Raw genomic sequence first — 16,764 nt, forward strand, 5'->3', positions numbered from 1 at the left:
TAGAGTGAAAAATTTTCAAGATCTTGATTTGAATTTTTTTGATAATTGGTTCTATTTTTTTTCCTTTTTTTTTTTTAATTTAAATTTTTTAGTTAACATACAGTGCAGTATTGGTTTCAGGGATAGAATTCAGTGATTCATTACTTAGATACAACACCCAGTGCGCATCACAAGTTTCCTCCCTAATAGCCATCACCCATTTAGCCCATCTCCCACCCACCTTCCTCCGTCAACCCATAGTTTGATTTCATTAAGAGTCTCTTGTGTTTTGTTTCCCTCTCTTCTCTCCCCCTTCCCATATGTTCATCTGTTTTTTTTTTAATTAAAAAATTTTTAATGTGTATTTATTTTTGAGAGAGAGAGACAGTGTGAACAGGGGAGGGGCAGAGAGAGAGAGAGGGAGACACAGAATCTGAAGCAGGCTCCAGGCCCTGAGCTGTCAGCACAGAGCTCAATGCAGGGCTTGAACCCATGAACCACGAGATCATGACCTGAGCTGAAGTTGGATGCTCAACTGACTGAGCCACCCAGCTAGCTGCCCCATCATCTGTTTTGTTTCTTAAATTCCACATATGAGTGAAATCTAATAGTATCTGCCTTTCTCTGATTTATTTCACTTAGCATTATACTCTCTAGCTCCATCCATGTTATTGCCAGTGGCAAGATTTCATTCTTTTTCATTCTTTTTGATGGCTGAGTAATATTCCATCGTGTGTGTGTGTGTGTGTGTGTGTGTGTGTGTGTGTACACACTACATCTTTATCCATTCATAAATCAATGGACATTTGGATTCTCTCCATAGTTTGGCTATTGAGGGAAGTTCTATTTTAACGTGTTTGAGGAATCTCCTGTTCCTCAATTGTTTTCCATAGTGGCTGCACCATTTAAATTCCCACCAGCCAGTGCACGTGTATTCCAGTTTTTCTCTGCATCCTTGCCAACACTTGTTATTTTCTGGGTTTTTTTTTTTATAATGGCCATTCTAATGGGTGTAAGGTGATATTTTATTACGATTTTTACTTACATTTCACATGTGATTTGTGATGATGAACTTTTCAAAAACCTGTTGTTTCTTTCTGTTCTTTGGAGCGATTTCTGTTCAAGTCCTTTGCCTATTTCTTAAATCAGTTTTGATTTGGTTTTTTGTGAGATTGAATTGTAGGTATTCCTTATATATTTTGGATAGTGACCCCTTATTAAATATATGGTTTGCAAATATTTCTTCCGTTTATAGGTTGCCTTTTTATTCTTTTGATTGTTTCCTCTGCTGTGTAGAAACCTTTCAGTTTGATGTAGTCCTGAGCCACAGCCGGGTGCTCAACCAACTGAGCCACCCAGGTGCCTTATAATGTGTTTTGGTACCAGGAAGTGTGAGGCCTCCAGTTTTTTTGTTCTTTGTGAAGATCGTTTGGGCAATTCAAGGTCTTTTGTGATTCCATATGAATTTTAAGTTTGTGTTTTATCTTTTCTGTAAAGAATACCATTGGGATTTTGATAGGAATTGCATTGAACCTATAGATCCCTTTGGGTAGTATGGCCATTTTAACAATATTAAGCCTTACAATCCATGAACACAAGATGTCTTTCCATTTATTTGTGTCTTCCTTAATTTATTTCAGTAATGTTTTGTACCTGTCAGTGTGTACAGTCTTTTGCTTCCTTAGTTTATTCCTAAGGTTTCTTTTTCTTTTTTCTTTCTTTCTTTTTTTTTTTTTTTAATGCTTTTGTAAATGGGATTTTCTTCATTTCCTTTTTGGATTTGGATTGTTCTTTTTTAATTGTATAGAAATGCAACAGATTTTTGTATGTTGAGTTTGTATCATACAACTTAAGTGAATATATTTATTAGTTCTAACAGTTTGGGGTTTTTTTGGTGGAATCTTTTGAGTTTTCTTACACACAAGATTGTGTCATCTATTAACAGATAAAATTGTACTTCTTTTCCAATTTGTATATTTTTTATTTTTTTTATCTTGCCTAATTCCTTTTTGGTATGTCTATGTTAAATAGAATTGGTGAGAATGGCCATTCTTGCCTTAATACTGATCTTGAAGGAAAACCTTTCAGTTTTTTACTGTTGAGTATGTTAGTTTGGGGCTTTTAATATGTGACCTTTATTATATTTAGGTAATTTCCTTGTATTCCTAGTTTGTTGAGTGTTTTTATCATGAAAGGCTGTTCAGTTTTGTCAAATGATTTTTTTTTTTTTTTTGCACCAAATTGTGATGATGGACAGAATTTTGTCCATTCTGTTAGTTTGATTTATCACACTGGTTGATTTTCATATTTTGAATTATTCTTGCATTCCATTGATAATTTTTCTTGCATTCCACTGATAAATCCCACTTGGTCATGGTATATGATCCTTTTAGTGTGCTGTTGAATTCAGTTTTCTAGTATTCTGTTGAGAGTTTTTCCATCTGTATTCATCAATGATATTGTTCAAAGACTTTTGAGATGAGTTAGAATAGTGTATCCCAGTCTGATTTTTATAACAGTAATACTTGGTAAGATGTGTTTTCATGTCAGTTATTTCATTTCTTCATTGCAATTCTCTGTTAGATGAATAGACCACATACTCCCAATTTTCTTTTGGAGATGCTAGTGTCAGAATTACACATCATCACTTAGCAACTATTACCATTAATATTATTGATAATAGGTAATACTTAACAGAGCACATATTCTTTTCGGCACTCTTCTAAATGTTTTATATATTTTCATTTAATCCTCAGATAAGTAAAATGTTTAGTAACTAATAGTAGAGCTCACTGTTCATCTGGATTTTAACACAGACCATCTGGTTCCTAAGTCTGCTTAGGTATATCACCACTCACAGTTAATTGGAAGGTGGTCTATTTAATTTAGATCTGCCCTGCTGTTTTGTTACCTGTGAAACCAGATACCTTATTATTATCCAGAAGATTATTATTGGAGATCAGTGCTTTTTAAAAAGAAGTATAGTGATTGGGCTTTGAGGCACCTGTTCTTTCCAAATGTCCTTTATCTTCCTGGGCTCACTACTATGCTTTGGGTGTCAGAAGTTGCTTAAATGAAGAATCTAACAACTAGCAGGCATATGGATTATATAGCTGATGTTTGAGAGAAGAACAGTAAGAAGTAGAGAGCTAGATTTAAAAAAAAATTTTTTTTTTAACGTTTATTTATTTTTGAGACAGAGAGAGACAGAGCATGAACGGGGGAGGGGCAGAGAGAGAGGGAGACACAGAATTGGAAGCAGGCTCCAGGCTCTGAGCCATCAGCGCAGAGCCTGACGCGGGGCTCGAACTCACGGACGGCGAGATCGTGACCTGAGCTGAAGTTGGCCCTTAACCGACTGAGCCACCCAGGCACCCTGAGAGCTAGATTTTAAAATTCATGCTGGATCTTCTCTATGTGGTAGTACCTCAAGAGGCCTGATTAAATCATTGTTGGAGTGCATAAATTGCTTTAGATTACTAATGCATCCTCACTTTATGTAAGCCGGTTTGTAAGAATAATGGGTTTATATACGTAGTATAGGTGAGAGACTATGCAAGTTTCAAAGTAGGATTCCTTTTAGTATTATGATTTTTCTGACACATTTAATATGCAAATCAACTTAAACTTTATCTTTCAATAAACTAGTTATTGTAGAGCTTACACTGTTACCTTGATGTCACAACATGGTTGTTTTAAAGATAGTATTTGGAAAAAGATAACTTTGATGCTTGATTCCTGTTATGTTCGTTTACTGCAGCTAGTAAGGGAAGAAGGTTATTTGTTATGTAAATTTTTGGCCTGTCTTAAAAGTATGTTTCCCAACTTGTACTTTTTTTTTTTTAAGTTTGTATATTTATTTAGAGTGAGCTAGTGCCAGCAGGGGAGGGAGAGAGAGAGAGAATCCCAAGCAGGCTCTGCACTATCAACGCAGAGCCTGACATGGGACTCGAACCCACAGAACCATGAGGTCATGACTTGAACGCTAAAATCAAGTCAGGTGCTTAACCAACTGAGCCACCCAGGCACCTCCCAACTTGTACTTCTATTTTTTGTCTGTAGTACTGAAAGTGTGAGTTATACTCTTATAAACAGAAGATCTCTTAAGGAGATCAAACATTTATTTGACGATTAAAGAACAAACTTGAAACATAACTTTTGTAAAGAATGGCAAAAGTGTTCTCAGCTTTTGTTTAATCAGTCACCTTTTTTTTTTTTTAATGTTTATTTATCTTTGAGGCAGAGAGAGACAGAGCATGAATGGGGGAGGGTCAGAGAGAGGGAGACACAGAATCTGAAACAGGTTCCAGGCTCTGAGCTGTCAGCACAGAGCCCGACGCGGTGGCTCGAACTCACGGACCGCGAGATCATGACCTGAGCCGAAGTCGGCCGCTTAACCGACTGAGCCACCCAGGCGCCCCAATCAGTCACCTTTTAAAAGTGAAGATTTTTGTGCTTTTCATACAGATTTAATCTATGGATTTGATTATAGGGGTTCATGGTTCTTTATTCTCAATTCTGAAATTGAGAATGTTAAAATTGAAAGTTATTTTAAGTTTATATTAAATTAATTTGCCAGCACACTAACCTGGACTGAGGTGGAGCATGTTCGTTTATATCTTTATCCCACTTCATGTGAATATGCAGACATTTTGCTGCAGAAATCATATATGTATTACGTAGTACTGCTTTAGATTCCACTGTATGTAATATATGTTATGTAATACATGGTAACTACTTTTTAAAATATATATATGTAACTACTTTTTAAAAATTTGTAACTACTAATTTACACTAATAGTTACTACTAATATTTAACTATTTAAATATATGTAACTACTTTTAAAAAATTTGAAAACTTCTCAGTAATGGTACTCATCTGGCCCCCCATAGTTTCACTTACATATGAATATACGGAACTTTATTACTTTTCATAAGCTGCTTTATTTCCACCACTGGAAGAATATGGAGCATGAACCAGTAGTAGGAGGAATACAGTATACGTGTATACAGTAGACTGTGTTGATAAGTAAGTTAGTACAAGATTGGTAATAGTTGCCCACAGCACTAATTGTTGATTTTGTGGCAGAATACCACAGTGATTCCATAGGCATGAGAGCATGGTGGGAATACAAGCTAGGTATTGTCTGTCCTGCTTTGTCTAGGATATATGTTTATGTATTTAAGTTATTCTTAGTGAATTTTTATTTATTAAATGAGTTACTTTTATAATGATGCAAAATAAGGAAACAGGTGACCTTTTTCTCATCTCTCTAGTCTCCTACAAAAGCTGTATATAATGCCAGACATTGGAACCATCCAGACTCGGAAGAGCTGCCTGGGCCACCAATAGTAAAACCTCAGAGTGCCACAGTAAGTGAACTGTACATTTTATTTCATTTTTGTTTAATAGATTATAAATTAAGCCATTGCTATCTTTATTCACAGTTTGAAAATCTTTGATTTCAACAGTGTGTTTTGGACTTCCTCATTAAAATTGAGTGGCTTCAGTTTAATCATTGGAAAAGTGAGGATTATGGACAGGATAATGGAAAATCTGGTGCTACTAGTTTATAGATAAGAGCCTTAAAAAATATTGGACCACTTTTTACCCTTGACCCACATTTTCTGGAATTACTGTATTTAGTGTTTTAAGGGTAAATTATTCTATATTTGAATTTTGTAATTAGCTACTAGAGCTATATTATAAATTACATCCTACATAGATCTTAGAGTAGCTTTGAGTGGTTCATTTACTTTTCAGAGGAGAGCTTTATCCTTCATTCCAGTAATACCTTTCAGTTCAAAACACATTTGAAACGGTTATCAAATTATTTTCTTCAGAATAACTGAAAGGACCGTAGATTAATATTTCTAGGTTAATGATAATACCTCAGTCATCTGGAGCTATCAAGTGATGAATTCAAAAGAGTTAGGGATAGATATCTCTATATATACAGTTCCCTGTCTCCTTAAGTTGAGTATATTCAACTGTGCTTACTAGTATAGAATCATCATTGTGTGTATTAGTAATTATATACCAGCCTTTTATTATGACTATTTATACCCTAAATTGAAGATTCTTGTACCTTTTCTTTTTTTTAGTGTTTGTTTATTTTTGAGACAGAGAGAGACATTATATGATTGGGGGAGGGGCAGAGAGAGGGGGGATACAGAATCTGAAGCAGGCTCCAGGCTCTGAGCTGTTAGCACAGAGCCTGACGCGGGGCTTGAACTCACAAACCGCGAGATCATGACCTGAGCCGAAGTCGAATGTTTAACCTACTGAGCCACCCAGGCGCCCCCGGATTCTTGTACTTTAAAAGTTCTTTTGTCTATCTGTTGTAGTTCGATTCTCCCTTTCCTAGCTTTTCTCAGTGTTATGTATGTAATTGTGGTTCTTTATTCCTTCTAATGGTCCTGGAGACAAATAATAGATTGTCTGTGAAATCTGAGGTTAAAAAAGACCAGAAAGAATTCCCGAGTGGTTCTTTTGTTGAGTCTTACCTAGTAGTGCATGGAATTTCAAAGTAGCCCTTTATGACCTTTCAGAGGCTTTTCCCACTTTTTTTTTTAAGCCAAATTTACTAGGTAGATGAGTTATTACTATTTTTTTATATTTATTTAGAACAATAATTTAATACCTTTATTAATAGGTGAGGCTGTCTTCAAAGGAACCAAATCAAAAAGATGATGGAGTTTTTAAGGCTCCTGCACCACCACCCAAAGTGATAAAAACTGTGACAATACCTACTCAGCCCTACCAAGATATAGTTACTGCACTGAAATGCAGAAAAGAAGACAAAGAAGTAAGCAGCTATATACAGTTTTACTGCACGTGGATAGATTTTTGTATGTAACATTTAGCCTTTTAATGTCTTGAACAGATATCCACGAACTTATCTTTTCCTAGTACTACCAATGATTTTAAAAACATTTCTTTTAGTTGCCATCTATTGAATTGTTTTATACACTTTTAAATGAAGTACAGCAAGCCCGTAGATTTAAGTTGCTAGTTCGTGGTTATAAAAGAGGTGGACTTATTTTTCTTGGCAGTTATATACAGTTGTTCAGCATGTGAAGCACTTCAATGATGTGGTGGAATTTGGTGAAAATCAAGAGTTCACTGATGACATTGAGTACCTGTTAAGTGGCTTAAAGAGCACTCAGCCTCTAAACACACGTTGCCTTAGGTAAGATCTTATTTTTATATTTGATAATTATGTGCATGCTATATCTTATTAACACTTTCCAGCCGAGTAGAGCCAAACATTTGTGAGTTTATTATCATGAATGTATTTTATAGTCAGTGATAAGTTAGAATGTGATTGATTTCTCATGAGGAACTTGATTCTACATGGACAATGGAAAGTTGGATGATCGTAGCCATTTAGCATAGTACAGGCTTCAGTTTACAGATGCTTAAAAGAAGTGTTACATTAAAAAATCATTAAAAAAGTTATTTTTCATCCCTAAATTTTAGACAAGTAATAAATTTGTTTTAAGCATGTTTTGATTTGGATCATCTTTTGCACACTGTAATAGATTGAATATCTTAGTTTGAATTATCCAGTCAATTGGAATATATCCAATCAAACATTATCTATAGTCCTGATACAACAAAAGTGTTAGTTACAAAAAGTAGCTGAGACCTTTCGCTTTTAATGATAGTAGTAATACACTAAAGACTACTGTGTGTTAGTTACATTTTTTAATATAGCATACCTAATCACTATGCATCAACAGGTTTTTAATAATTCATTTTGCCCATGTGTTTTATATTGTGATCTCAATGGGTAGTGCTTTGACACCCCTCACCTCTCCCCATTTGCTTGTTTTGGTATTGCACAAACAAAAAACTAATGCACTAGCTATTTTCAGTCCCCCTAACCTAGTCTGTTTTCTCCTAGTGTTATTAGCTTGGCTACTAAATGTGCCATGCCCAGTTTTCGAATGCACCTGAGAGCACACGGAATGGTAGCAATGGTTTTTAAAACCTTGGATGATTCCCAGCACCATCAGGTATTTTTAAGTTTCTGGGATTAGGAAGCATTATTTTAAAATTTTAGTCTATTTAGCTATTGAAAAATATTGGTTATTCATATATGAGTATTTCCTAATTTTGGTTTCAGTTAGTTTTATTTGCTGAATATATAGAGCTTAATGCTAGAAGTTTTTTGCTTAATACATTATTTAAGGATGTTTTCTCATGACCCTGTTTTCTCTTAATTTGTTAATTTATACTATTAAAACATCATTCTGATTTCATACCTAACATACTATGCCATGCTATACTGAATATTTAATTCTGTATGCATTGATTTCCTTTAATCATAAGATGCTGAAAAAAAAATCTTTAATTACTCTATTGAAAGCATGAGAAAAATGGTTTGAAATTAAAAAAAAAATATTTAGACATTTTGTTTGGATGTTGAATCTAGTTCTAGCCCATTGTGAAAAGAAATCTCATTTTCATTATGGCTTTGACACTATCTCTTAAAAATCAAGCATATGTAATAAAAGTTGGGTTTAACATTTTTCAAATTGGGAAAAAAATTATTTATCATTATCAGTAGTGGTGTTTTCAGATCATTTTATTATATTTTTGCTCAAGGAAATTATGTTTTAAATGCAGATTAGGTGACACAGTTTGATAGTGAATATTCTGAAACTGAAAACAGTGTACTTAACCCTGAGTTGGGAGAACTCCATTGCCAAGTTGTAGCAGATACAGAACAATGAGAGGAAGAGAAAAGAACTAAGAATTAATTTGCTTTGTTACACAGTTAGGAGAGGACCAAGGCATTAGTGTGTGCTCTTGGGGGCAGTGGATTTCCCAAGGCCTATACTGTGACATCCTAATTTCTAAAAATAATTTGTTCTGTAAGCATTTAATTAGTCACCTAGTCAAAAATTTTTCTACTTTGGGAGAATCAGAGTTTAAATCTTTAGATAATTAAGTTTCTGTACATATGAAATAAGTGTAAGTACAAAATATTCCAAATGTTAGACTATCCCAACATAGACCATTTTGTTAATATTAATGGTTACCTAAAATATATTACCTCAGTACTCTGGCTTTTAGTATCTATTATAAGCAGAGTATGTTAATAACTGCCTGATCTCAATGATTTTGAGAGCACATTATATTAATGTGAAAACATTTTTTTTTAATGTTTATTCATTTTTGAGAGAGAGAGAGAGACAGAGTGCAAGTGGAGGAGGGTGAGAGAGAGAGGGAGACACAGAAACTGAAGCACAGTCCAGACTTTGAGCTTTTAGCACAGAGCCCGATGTGGGGCTTGAACCCATAAACTGCAAGATCATGACCTAAGCCCAGCGTCAGACACTTACTGACTGAGCCAGCCAGCCAGGCACCTCCTGCTTGATTTATTTTAAAGAAATGAGTCTAAATATGTTTATTTGAGCATTTTAACTTTATAGTATTGACACAAACTCAGCTGTGTTTATTTTATAGAAAAAAAAATAATAACCTAAGTGGTACAGATTTTAAAACATGCTCTTGATTTAAAATTGAAATTCAACTTTATCAACTATATCCTAAGGTGAACTATTGTATAAAAACAGGTGTGTGTAAAAAATGTTTTATAAACTCTTAGCACAGAATGGCTAAGAAAATATGTAATTCCACTTAACATTTTTCTAGTTTGGGAGCATGCATATAGGGAGCACTGATAGAAAGGAAAATTTTAAGTAGTGATAGAAAGGAAAATTTTAAGTAACAGACCTTTATTCATTTAATTTATATTTTCCTAGAGTATGCCCCTTAAGGGGGCAGTTTGCACTGAATATAACATTTTTAAGGCTTCCAACAAATCTCAAAACAGTCTCGTAAATGAAATTGTCACCAGTTGTGTACATTAACTTTTATTTTTGTCTGTTGAAGAATCTGTCCCTTTGTACAGCAGCCCTCATGTACATATTGAGTAGAGATCGTTTGAACATGGATCTTGATAGAGCTAGCCTAGATCTAATGATTCGACTTCTGGAACTGGAACAAGATGCTTCTTCAGCTAAGCTACTGAATGAAAAAGACATGAACAAAATCAAAGAGAAAATTCGAAGACTGTGTGAAACTGTCCACAACAAGCATCTTGATCTAGAAAATATAACGGTAGGTTTCTTCCTTCCGTCCATTATAAAATGAAAATTACTTTCAGAAAGTTTTAAGTTAGTCACAGCAGGTGTGTGACTTTGGACAGATCATTTAATCTCCTGGTCAACAATTGGGCAAGTTCTTCTAAGGCTTAGCTCTGAGCATGATTCTGTTCCCTGCCTAAACTAGCCCATCTATATTTAGATTTTTTGCCAGTAAATTTTCTGTTGCGTTCTGTCTGTCCTTTTGTTTTGTTTTTTTTTGTTTTTTTGTTTGTTTTGTTTATTTTTTTAGTGTATTAACTATATTTAGACTGTTAGGAATTTGAATTCTTATTCTCTGTAGGTTTCAGGAATAAAGATCCAGAGGATTTTCAGGGGCCGTTTAAATGAGCATTCACATATTCCAGAGTATCTCAAGGTGTCTGGTTAACTCCTCAAGGGCCCAAGGCTCTGAAAGAAGTTTCCTGCCTGCAGCAATTGGGGTCATGGCCAGTAACCCTTAGGCTCAACACAACTCCCGAAGTTTAAGATGACTGTGTTGCTTCTGGTTGATTCTAGTTCTCCTTTCCTTTGGCTGCTTTACTTGTAGAATCAGTAGTATCCCCACAGGTTACTAGGTCAGTAGAAGATAATTGGCCTTGTCATTTTGAAAAAAGGTTATTTGTTTATATATAATCTGACTTTGAGATATTTCCAATCTCAAAACTGTATTAGCATTGTTTTTTCTACTGACTACTAATAAACTGAAGACTGCAGCATTTGCCTCAAAAATTATAGAATGCTTTGTACTAATTAAATATGATTTAGGGGTAGTGCTCTGTTTAATTAAGGTAGAGTGATTTGTATAAAGTGGGGTTTGAGGGGAAAGTAGGTTAACACTAAAAGACAAGATATAGAATTGAATGTATTCAGTACTTAGTAAAGTTGGGAAAATAGCTGTTATGCTCAGCTGGTGGATAAAGATCCCTGTACGTCACCACATTGTATACTACATTAAAATATATATGTAATTTTTATTTTCCTTTAACCTTTTGCAATGCGTACAAATTTTTTAATGATATGAAAATAAATTTGAGATTTTTATTTTCTGCATCATTAAATAAATGTATCTTTTTTGTGGGGGTTTCCCATATTGTTCAACATTTAGATCCTTTCCAAGCATTTGCTGTTAAATAGCATGATGATAAACTTGTTCCTTGAAATTTCTCTATGGTTTGTTGAATTTATTAGGGTGGCAAATAGCGGTATAATAACTTTCTTATGTTGTATTAAATAATTTACTTACATGGTTAAAATGAGAACACAGTTGCTAATTTTAGGATGCCTCTTTTTCCTCCCAACTTCAGCTATACTTGAATATTGTATTTGTTTTAAATTGTACAGTAGACATTGTTTTGTACAGTGACTGTTCCCCTACACATTAGTTTTGGTTTTTTATTAACTGCTTAACTTCTTAAAAATACATTCCTATTCCTGATGCACCTTGGGAAGAGAATTTAAAATATATTATGTTTTCAGGTATAATTCACATAACTGAGAGCTAACAATTGCTGGTTAGTATTCTGATTAATGATTTGATTGTGCTTTAACTCTTTAAGGACTATTCCAGTTTGCATATAAAATGTTTGATTTGTAGGCTGTTTTTAATGAATATAGCTTAACATATCAAACGATCCTTTTTATGTTGATAGAGACAAACCAAGGCCTCTTTTAGCATAAAAACTTAATGATTGTTTGCTGTATATTGGCATCAAATTACTATTCCCTTTCGTCCTTAACAAAGAAATCCTCATTAGGCTTCAGCTTTATTACTACTATGACTCTTGAGCTAATATACCTGAACTGATCTCATTAAATTACTCTTTCAGGGACTTAGAATGAGAATTGGGCAAAACGGAATCTGTTTTTATAGTGACAATTTCTCATTCTATATATGTCACCTTGGACATCAACCTTGTTTTTTTAATGAGTAGACTAAAATATTCTAGATCTCCTCTAAATCTGTAATACTAGTAAGATTTTTGCTGGTAAGCTCTGTTTTTTCAATTTCTAAATATTTATATTCAGTTCCAAACCAGGAGGACTTAATGTAAACTTGTATCTTTGAAAGGAAAGAAGCTTTGGAAAGAAAACCAGGTCTTATCAGCTTTGCTAATTTTGTTAAGCTGAAGTTCCATATTGTTACAGGAACCAGATTGTTCTTTCTTGGGGGGGTGGCTGTATGCTTTTAAAAAGAAACATAATAAGAAAGAAAATGAATAATTAAAGGCAAATGAAGAGAAAGAAAAACTCTAGTCCGGTTGTAAATACTACTGACTTTACTGTCGTGACTTTACTATTCTGGGCTTACTGTAGTGCTGGTCTTCAATCATTATTTACATATAATTTTGTCACGATAGACATATCATGTGTATCCAGGCTGCTAACACTGCATGTCAAGTTCAAGACTAGTGAATTTGAAACCCTAAAAGTAACAGGATTTTTATTCAGAAGAGATAAGAAAATATACAGAATTTAAAAACAAAACAAACAAAAAATCCCAAGCAGCTTTGCAAGGAAAATAAAGAATTACTGACAGGGACTCAGAGTAGAAGAAATACAGTTAGCTTATAAATATGTGGAAAAAATGTACAAGTTTACTGTAGTTTGAAAAATTCAAACCAAAGCAATAAGGTAATCATTTTTTATCCTTTGGCAAAAATTTAAAGTGATAGCTAGTGCTTTTGAGGATTCAAAAGCAAGGTGTACTGATAACACCCACACTTTGTTCCTAGAGTTAAATGTTACAACCTTTGTGGTAAATTATTCCAATATAGTGTATTACAGTTAATACATAGGCACTTTGATTCAACAGTCCTATTTTTCTATCTTTGTGCCTCTGTTCTATAGAAAGAACAGTATCAGCATTTATTTTATTGAATTGACAAATGATACTTTTTTTTTTAAAGTGAGCTCCGTGCCTGATGTGGGGCTCTAACCCACAACCCTAAGATCGAGAGCCGCATGTTCTATGTCCTGAGCCAGCCAGGGGTCGATAGACTTCTTTCTTTTAAGCTTATTTATTTGTTTTGAGAGAGAGATCTCGAGCAGGGGAGGGGAAGAAAGAGGGAGACAGAGAATCCCAAGCAGTCTCCACGCTGTCAGTGCGGAACCCGATGCAGGGCTGCTCAAACCCATGAACTGCAGAATTATGACCTGAGCTGAAACCACAAGTTGGATGCTTAATGGACTGAGCCACCCAGCTGCTCCTAGATAGACTACTTTTAATAAGGGGTTTTCTCTGTAAAAACAAGCCAGTGGTTTAAAGTGTTTCTTCAACTTAGACTAGTCTGATAAAAATTAGTTCAGTTTTACTTATGAAAGCACTTACTGTTACAAAAAATACTATGGGCTGGTAGCATGCAGTGAACTTTTCTAAAGTAAAACAATCTGTAGAAGTGTTGCCTCAGAAATCTCACCAAGATTCAATATTCATTAATGATGCCTCTGATTTTTAGACTGGGCATTTAGCTATGGAGACCTTGCTGTCCCTTACTTCTAAACGAGCAGGAGACTGGTTTAAAGAAGAACTCCGGCTTTTGGGTGGTCTGGATCATATTGTAGATAAAGGTATGACATACACATGTATATAACATTTTTAATGTTACTTAAAGCCTGAAGAAAATAATCTATTTACATACTTCAAAAAAATAATGGCATCAATTTAAACATATTTTACTTTTTTTTTTTTTTAAGATATATATATATATTTAAATGTTTGTTTATTTTGAGAGAGAGAGGGAGGAGAGAGAATCCCAAGTAGGCTCCAACACGGGGCTCGATCCCACAAAGGGATAAACCGTGAGATCATGACCTAAGCCGAAATCAAGAGTTGGATGCTTAACCAACTGAGCTACCCAGGCATCCCTGTTATTTTATTTTTTTTAATGTTTGTTTGAAAGAGGGAGGGAGGGAACACGTGAATGTAACCAGGGCGGGGGGGGGGGAGGGGGGGAGCAGAGAGCAAGGAGAGAGAGAATCCTAAGCAGACTCTGCTCGTGGGGCTTGATCTCACAAACCGTGAGATCCTGACCTGATCCAAAATCAAGAATTGGATGCTCAACTTACTGATTACCCAGGTGCCCCAAGGTCTGTTCTTTTAGCAGCATCTTGCAAATCTCTGACTTTTAAAGGAAAAGCCATTAGCACTCTGATATTGGGGAGTTATGGAAATAAAAGAGCAACAATAAGAGTCTCCTATATTTCAACATTTCGGTGTTCTATAAAACTCAGAATAAATTATATTCAGAGAGGTTCTGGCATGTTCGTGGGTGCAGATGGCGTTTAATGTTAGTTAAGGAGATAAATATTGAGGTGATGAGACATACTAATTTTGTATCCATTTTGTTTCTCCTAGTGAAAGAATGTGTGGATCATTTAAGTAGTGATGAAGATGAAGAGAAACTAGTAGCCTCATTATGGGGAGCAGAGAGATGTTTACGAGTTTTAGAAAGTGTGAGTATAAGTATGGACAACTATGTTGAGAAAATTGTGACTGAGTGGGTGAGAGACCGTCAGATATTTTTTATGAAGTATCCCAAAAGTTTACTTTGCTAATCCAAACTGAAATTATAATGCATTCGTTGAGCAGCCAGTGTTAATGAACAAGCTAAATAACCAGTTTGGTTTAAGGATGCATATTGTCACTCTTTAGGAAACCTTGCAGGTTAAGTTTGTTTTTATTATAAAATGTCCTTGTTCTTTCCTTAGTGTGGAATTCTGCTTAAATATATTGTTTGTGGAAAATGGTAATTAAGAGCTGTCAGGTTTTTTTTTTTTGTTTTTTTTTTAATCAATAAGGATTTTCTTGATTTAGCTATTTGAGCCAGATCGTAATCACAGCTCTTAATAATATTTGACTTTGAAGAATGCTACTGTTGAACTGTGTATGCCATAAGTATATTTGTTCTTTGGCTTTTATGAATGATTAAACCTAGTTCGGTGTAGGTTATAATTTATGCTGGCAGTGCATTTCAGGATAATATAGAATTAAAAGTTCTTGGTGTAGACAAAATTGAAATTTTTCCTGCTCTTTTAGAGTGCTTCAGGTGCATTACATTAAACAGGTAGCATTTTTTTATTCTAAATTAATCCATTTAGGGACTTTAATAGTTTATAAGTTAGAGACTGCTCTTTTCTGACATTGAGAGTGATTGGTAATTCATTACAGTGAACGTGTAGTTCAGAATGTTACTTATGAGCAAACAGTTGTAAAAATGCTTTAATTTTATAACAAAGGAATAGCTCTATTATTCTAAATATGGAACATGTTGGTTATTCCCTTAGATGACAAGGGCTGATTCTTCCCTATCTTTGTCTTTACTGTACAAGGGATCGTATGTTGTATGTAAATGAATAAAAGCTGTGTATTGCCACAATTATTTCATATTTTTCCCTTTTAGGTAACAGTACATAATCCAGAGAATCAAAGCTACTTGATAGCATATAAAGATTCACAGCTCATTGTTTCTTCAGCTAAGTAAGTTTTTTTGAAATATCATGCTGTTTATTCAAAGCATTTGAGTTGAGGGGCGCCTGGGTGGCTCAGTTGGTTAAGCTTCCGACTTCGGCTCAGATCATGATCTCACAGTTCGTGAGTTTGAGCCCCACATCGGGCTCTGTGCTGTCATTTCAGAGCCTGGAAGCCTGCCTTGGATTCTGTGTCTCCCTCTCTCTGCCCCTCCCCCACCCGCACTCTGTCTCTGTCTCTCTTTCTCAAAAATAAGCAAACATTAAAAACAGTTTAAAAAGGGGGTGCCTGGGTGGCTCAGTCAATTGAGCATCCAACTTCAGCTCAGGTCATAATCTCGCATTCATGGGTTTGAGCCCTCTGTTGGGCTCTGTGCTGATAGCTTGGAACCTTGAGCCTGCTTTGGATTCTGTCTCCCTCTCTGCCCCTCCCCTACTTGCACTCTGTCTCTTCTCTGTCTCTCAAAAAATAAAGTGTATATATAAAAAAAAAGGCATTTGAGTTGACCATAAAGGAAGTATGATTGTATCACCTTCCTTCATAAAACACTTTTGTCAAGTTCTGTGAACAAGAGGTAGTACAGTGTAGTACAAAAGTTAGGAGTGCAGATTATGGAGCCAGAAAGACTGAGTATGGATCCCAGCTTCATGACTTTAGCCCTGTGACCTTGGGCAAGTCATTTACTTGCTACAAGTGATTTAGAAGGGGGTAATAATTGCATCTACCTACCTAAGGTTGTTGTTATTAAAAATAATTTGTATATATGCTAATATATGTTATATATAACATTTTCAAAAATATGTTTTAAATGGTATATTTGTAAAATATTAAAATATTTTAAATGATTTTTAAATGTCTTTAAATGTCTTATTGTATACAATGTATATATTACGATGTTAATATATATGTGTATGCATAAATAATTCTTAGATATGGTAAAAACTAAGTATTAGTCCTTATTTTTATTGTAAATGACCTTTTCTAACCCTCTCCTGTCCTTTATATGTGTTTTTCCAGATCTATATGTAGCTCTCTCTATTGTACTCTCTCTGCCCAACTTGCATGACATTAGGTTAATGCTATCACTTCAGTTCACATAAAGTTTCCAGTTATGTTTCCAGCCTTGGTTCAAGTTTAGTACAACAGCCTCTTCCTAA

General features: G+C 34.7%; 1 protein-coding gene across 3 annotated transcripts in view; it reads left to right on the forward strand.

Moving 5' to 3' along the window:
- WAPL (WAPL cohesin release factor) overlaps nt 1-16,764 on the forward strand; it is a 92,847-nt gene that overhangs the window by 59,093 nt on the left and 16,990 nt on the right. For all 3 annotated transcript variants that reach the window (XM_060642291.3, XM_078434488.2, XM_060642292.3), the window contains exons 5-12: nt 5,257-5,352; nt 6,636-6,788; nt 7,036-7,172; nt 7,890-8,001; nt 9,887-10,114; nt 13,596-13,707; nt 14,495-14,592; nt 15,540-15,616. In XM_060642291.3, the coding sequence (XP_060498274.1) occupies nt 5,257-5,352; nt 6,636-6,788; nt 7,036-7,172; nt 7,890-8,001; nt 9,887-10,114; nt 13,596-13,707; nt 14,495-14,592; nt 15,540-15,616 (1,013 nt within the window). The remainder of the gene's footprint in view (nt 1-5,256; nt 5,353-6,635; nt 6,789-7,035; nt 7,173-7,889; nt 8,002-9,886; nt 10,115-13,595; nt 13,708-14,494; nt 14,593-15,539; nt 15,617-16,764) is intronic.

Source organism: Panthera onca, chromosome D2 (genome assembly GCF_046562875.1).
Source record: "Panthera onca isolate mPanOnc1 chromosome D2, mPanOnc1 haplotype 2, whole genome shotgun sequence".
NCBI lineage: Eukaryota > Metazoa > Chordata > Mammalia > Carnivora > Felidae > Panthera > Panthera onca.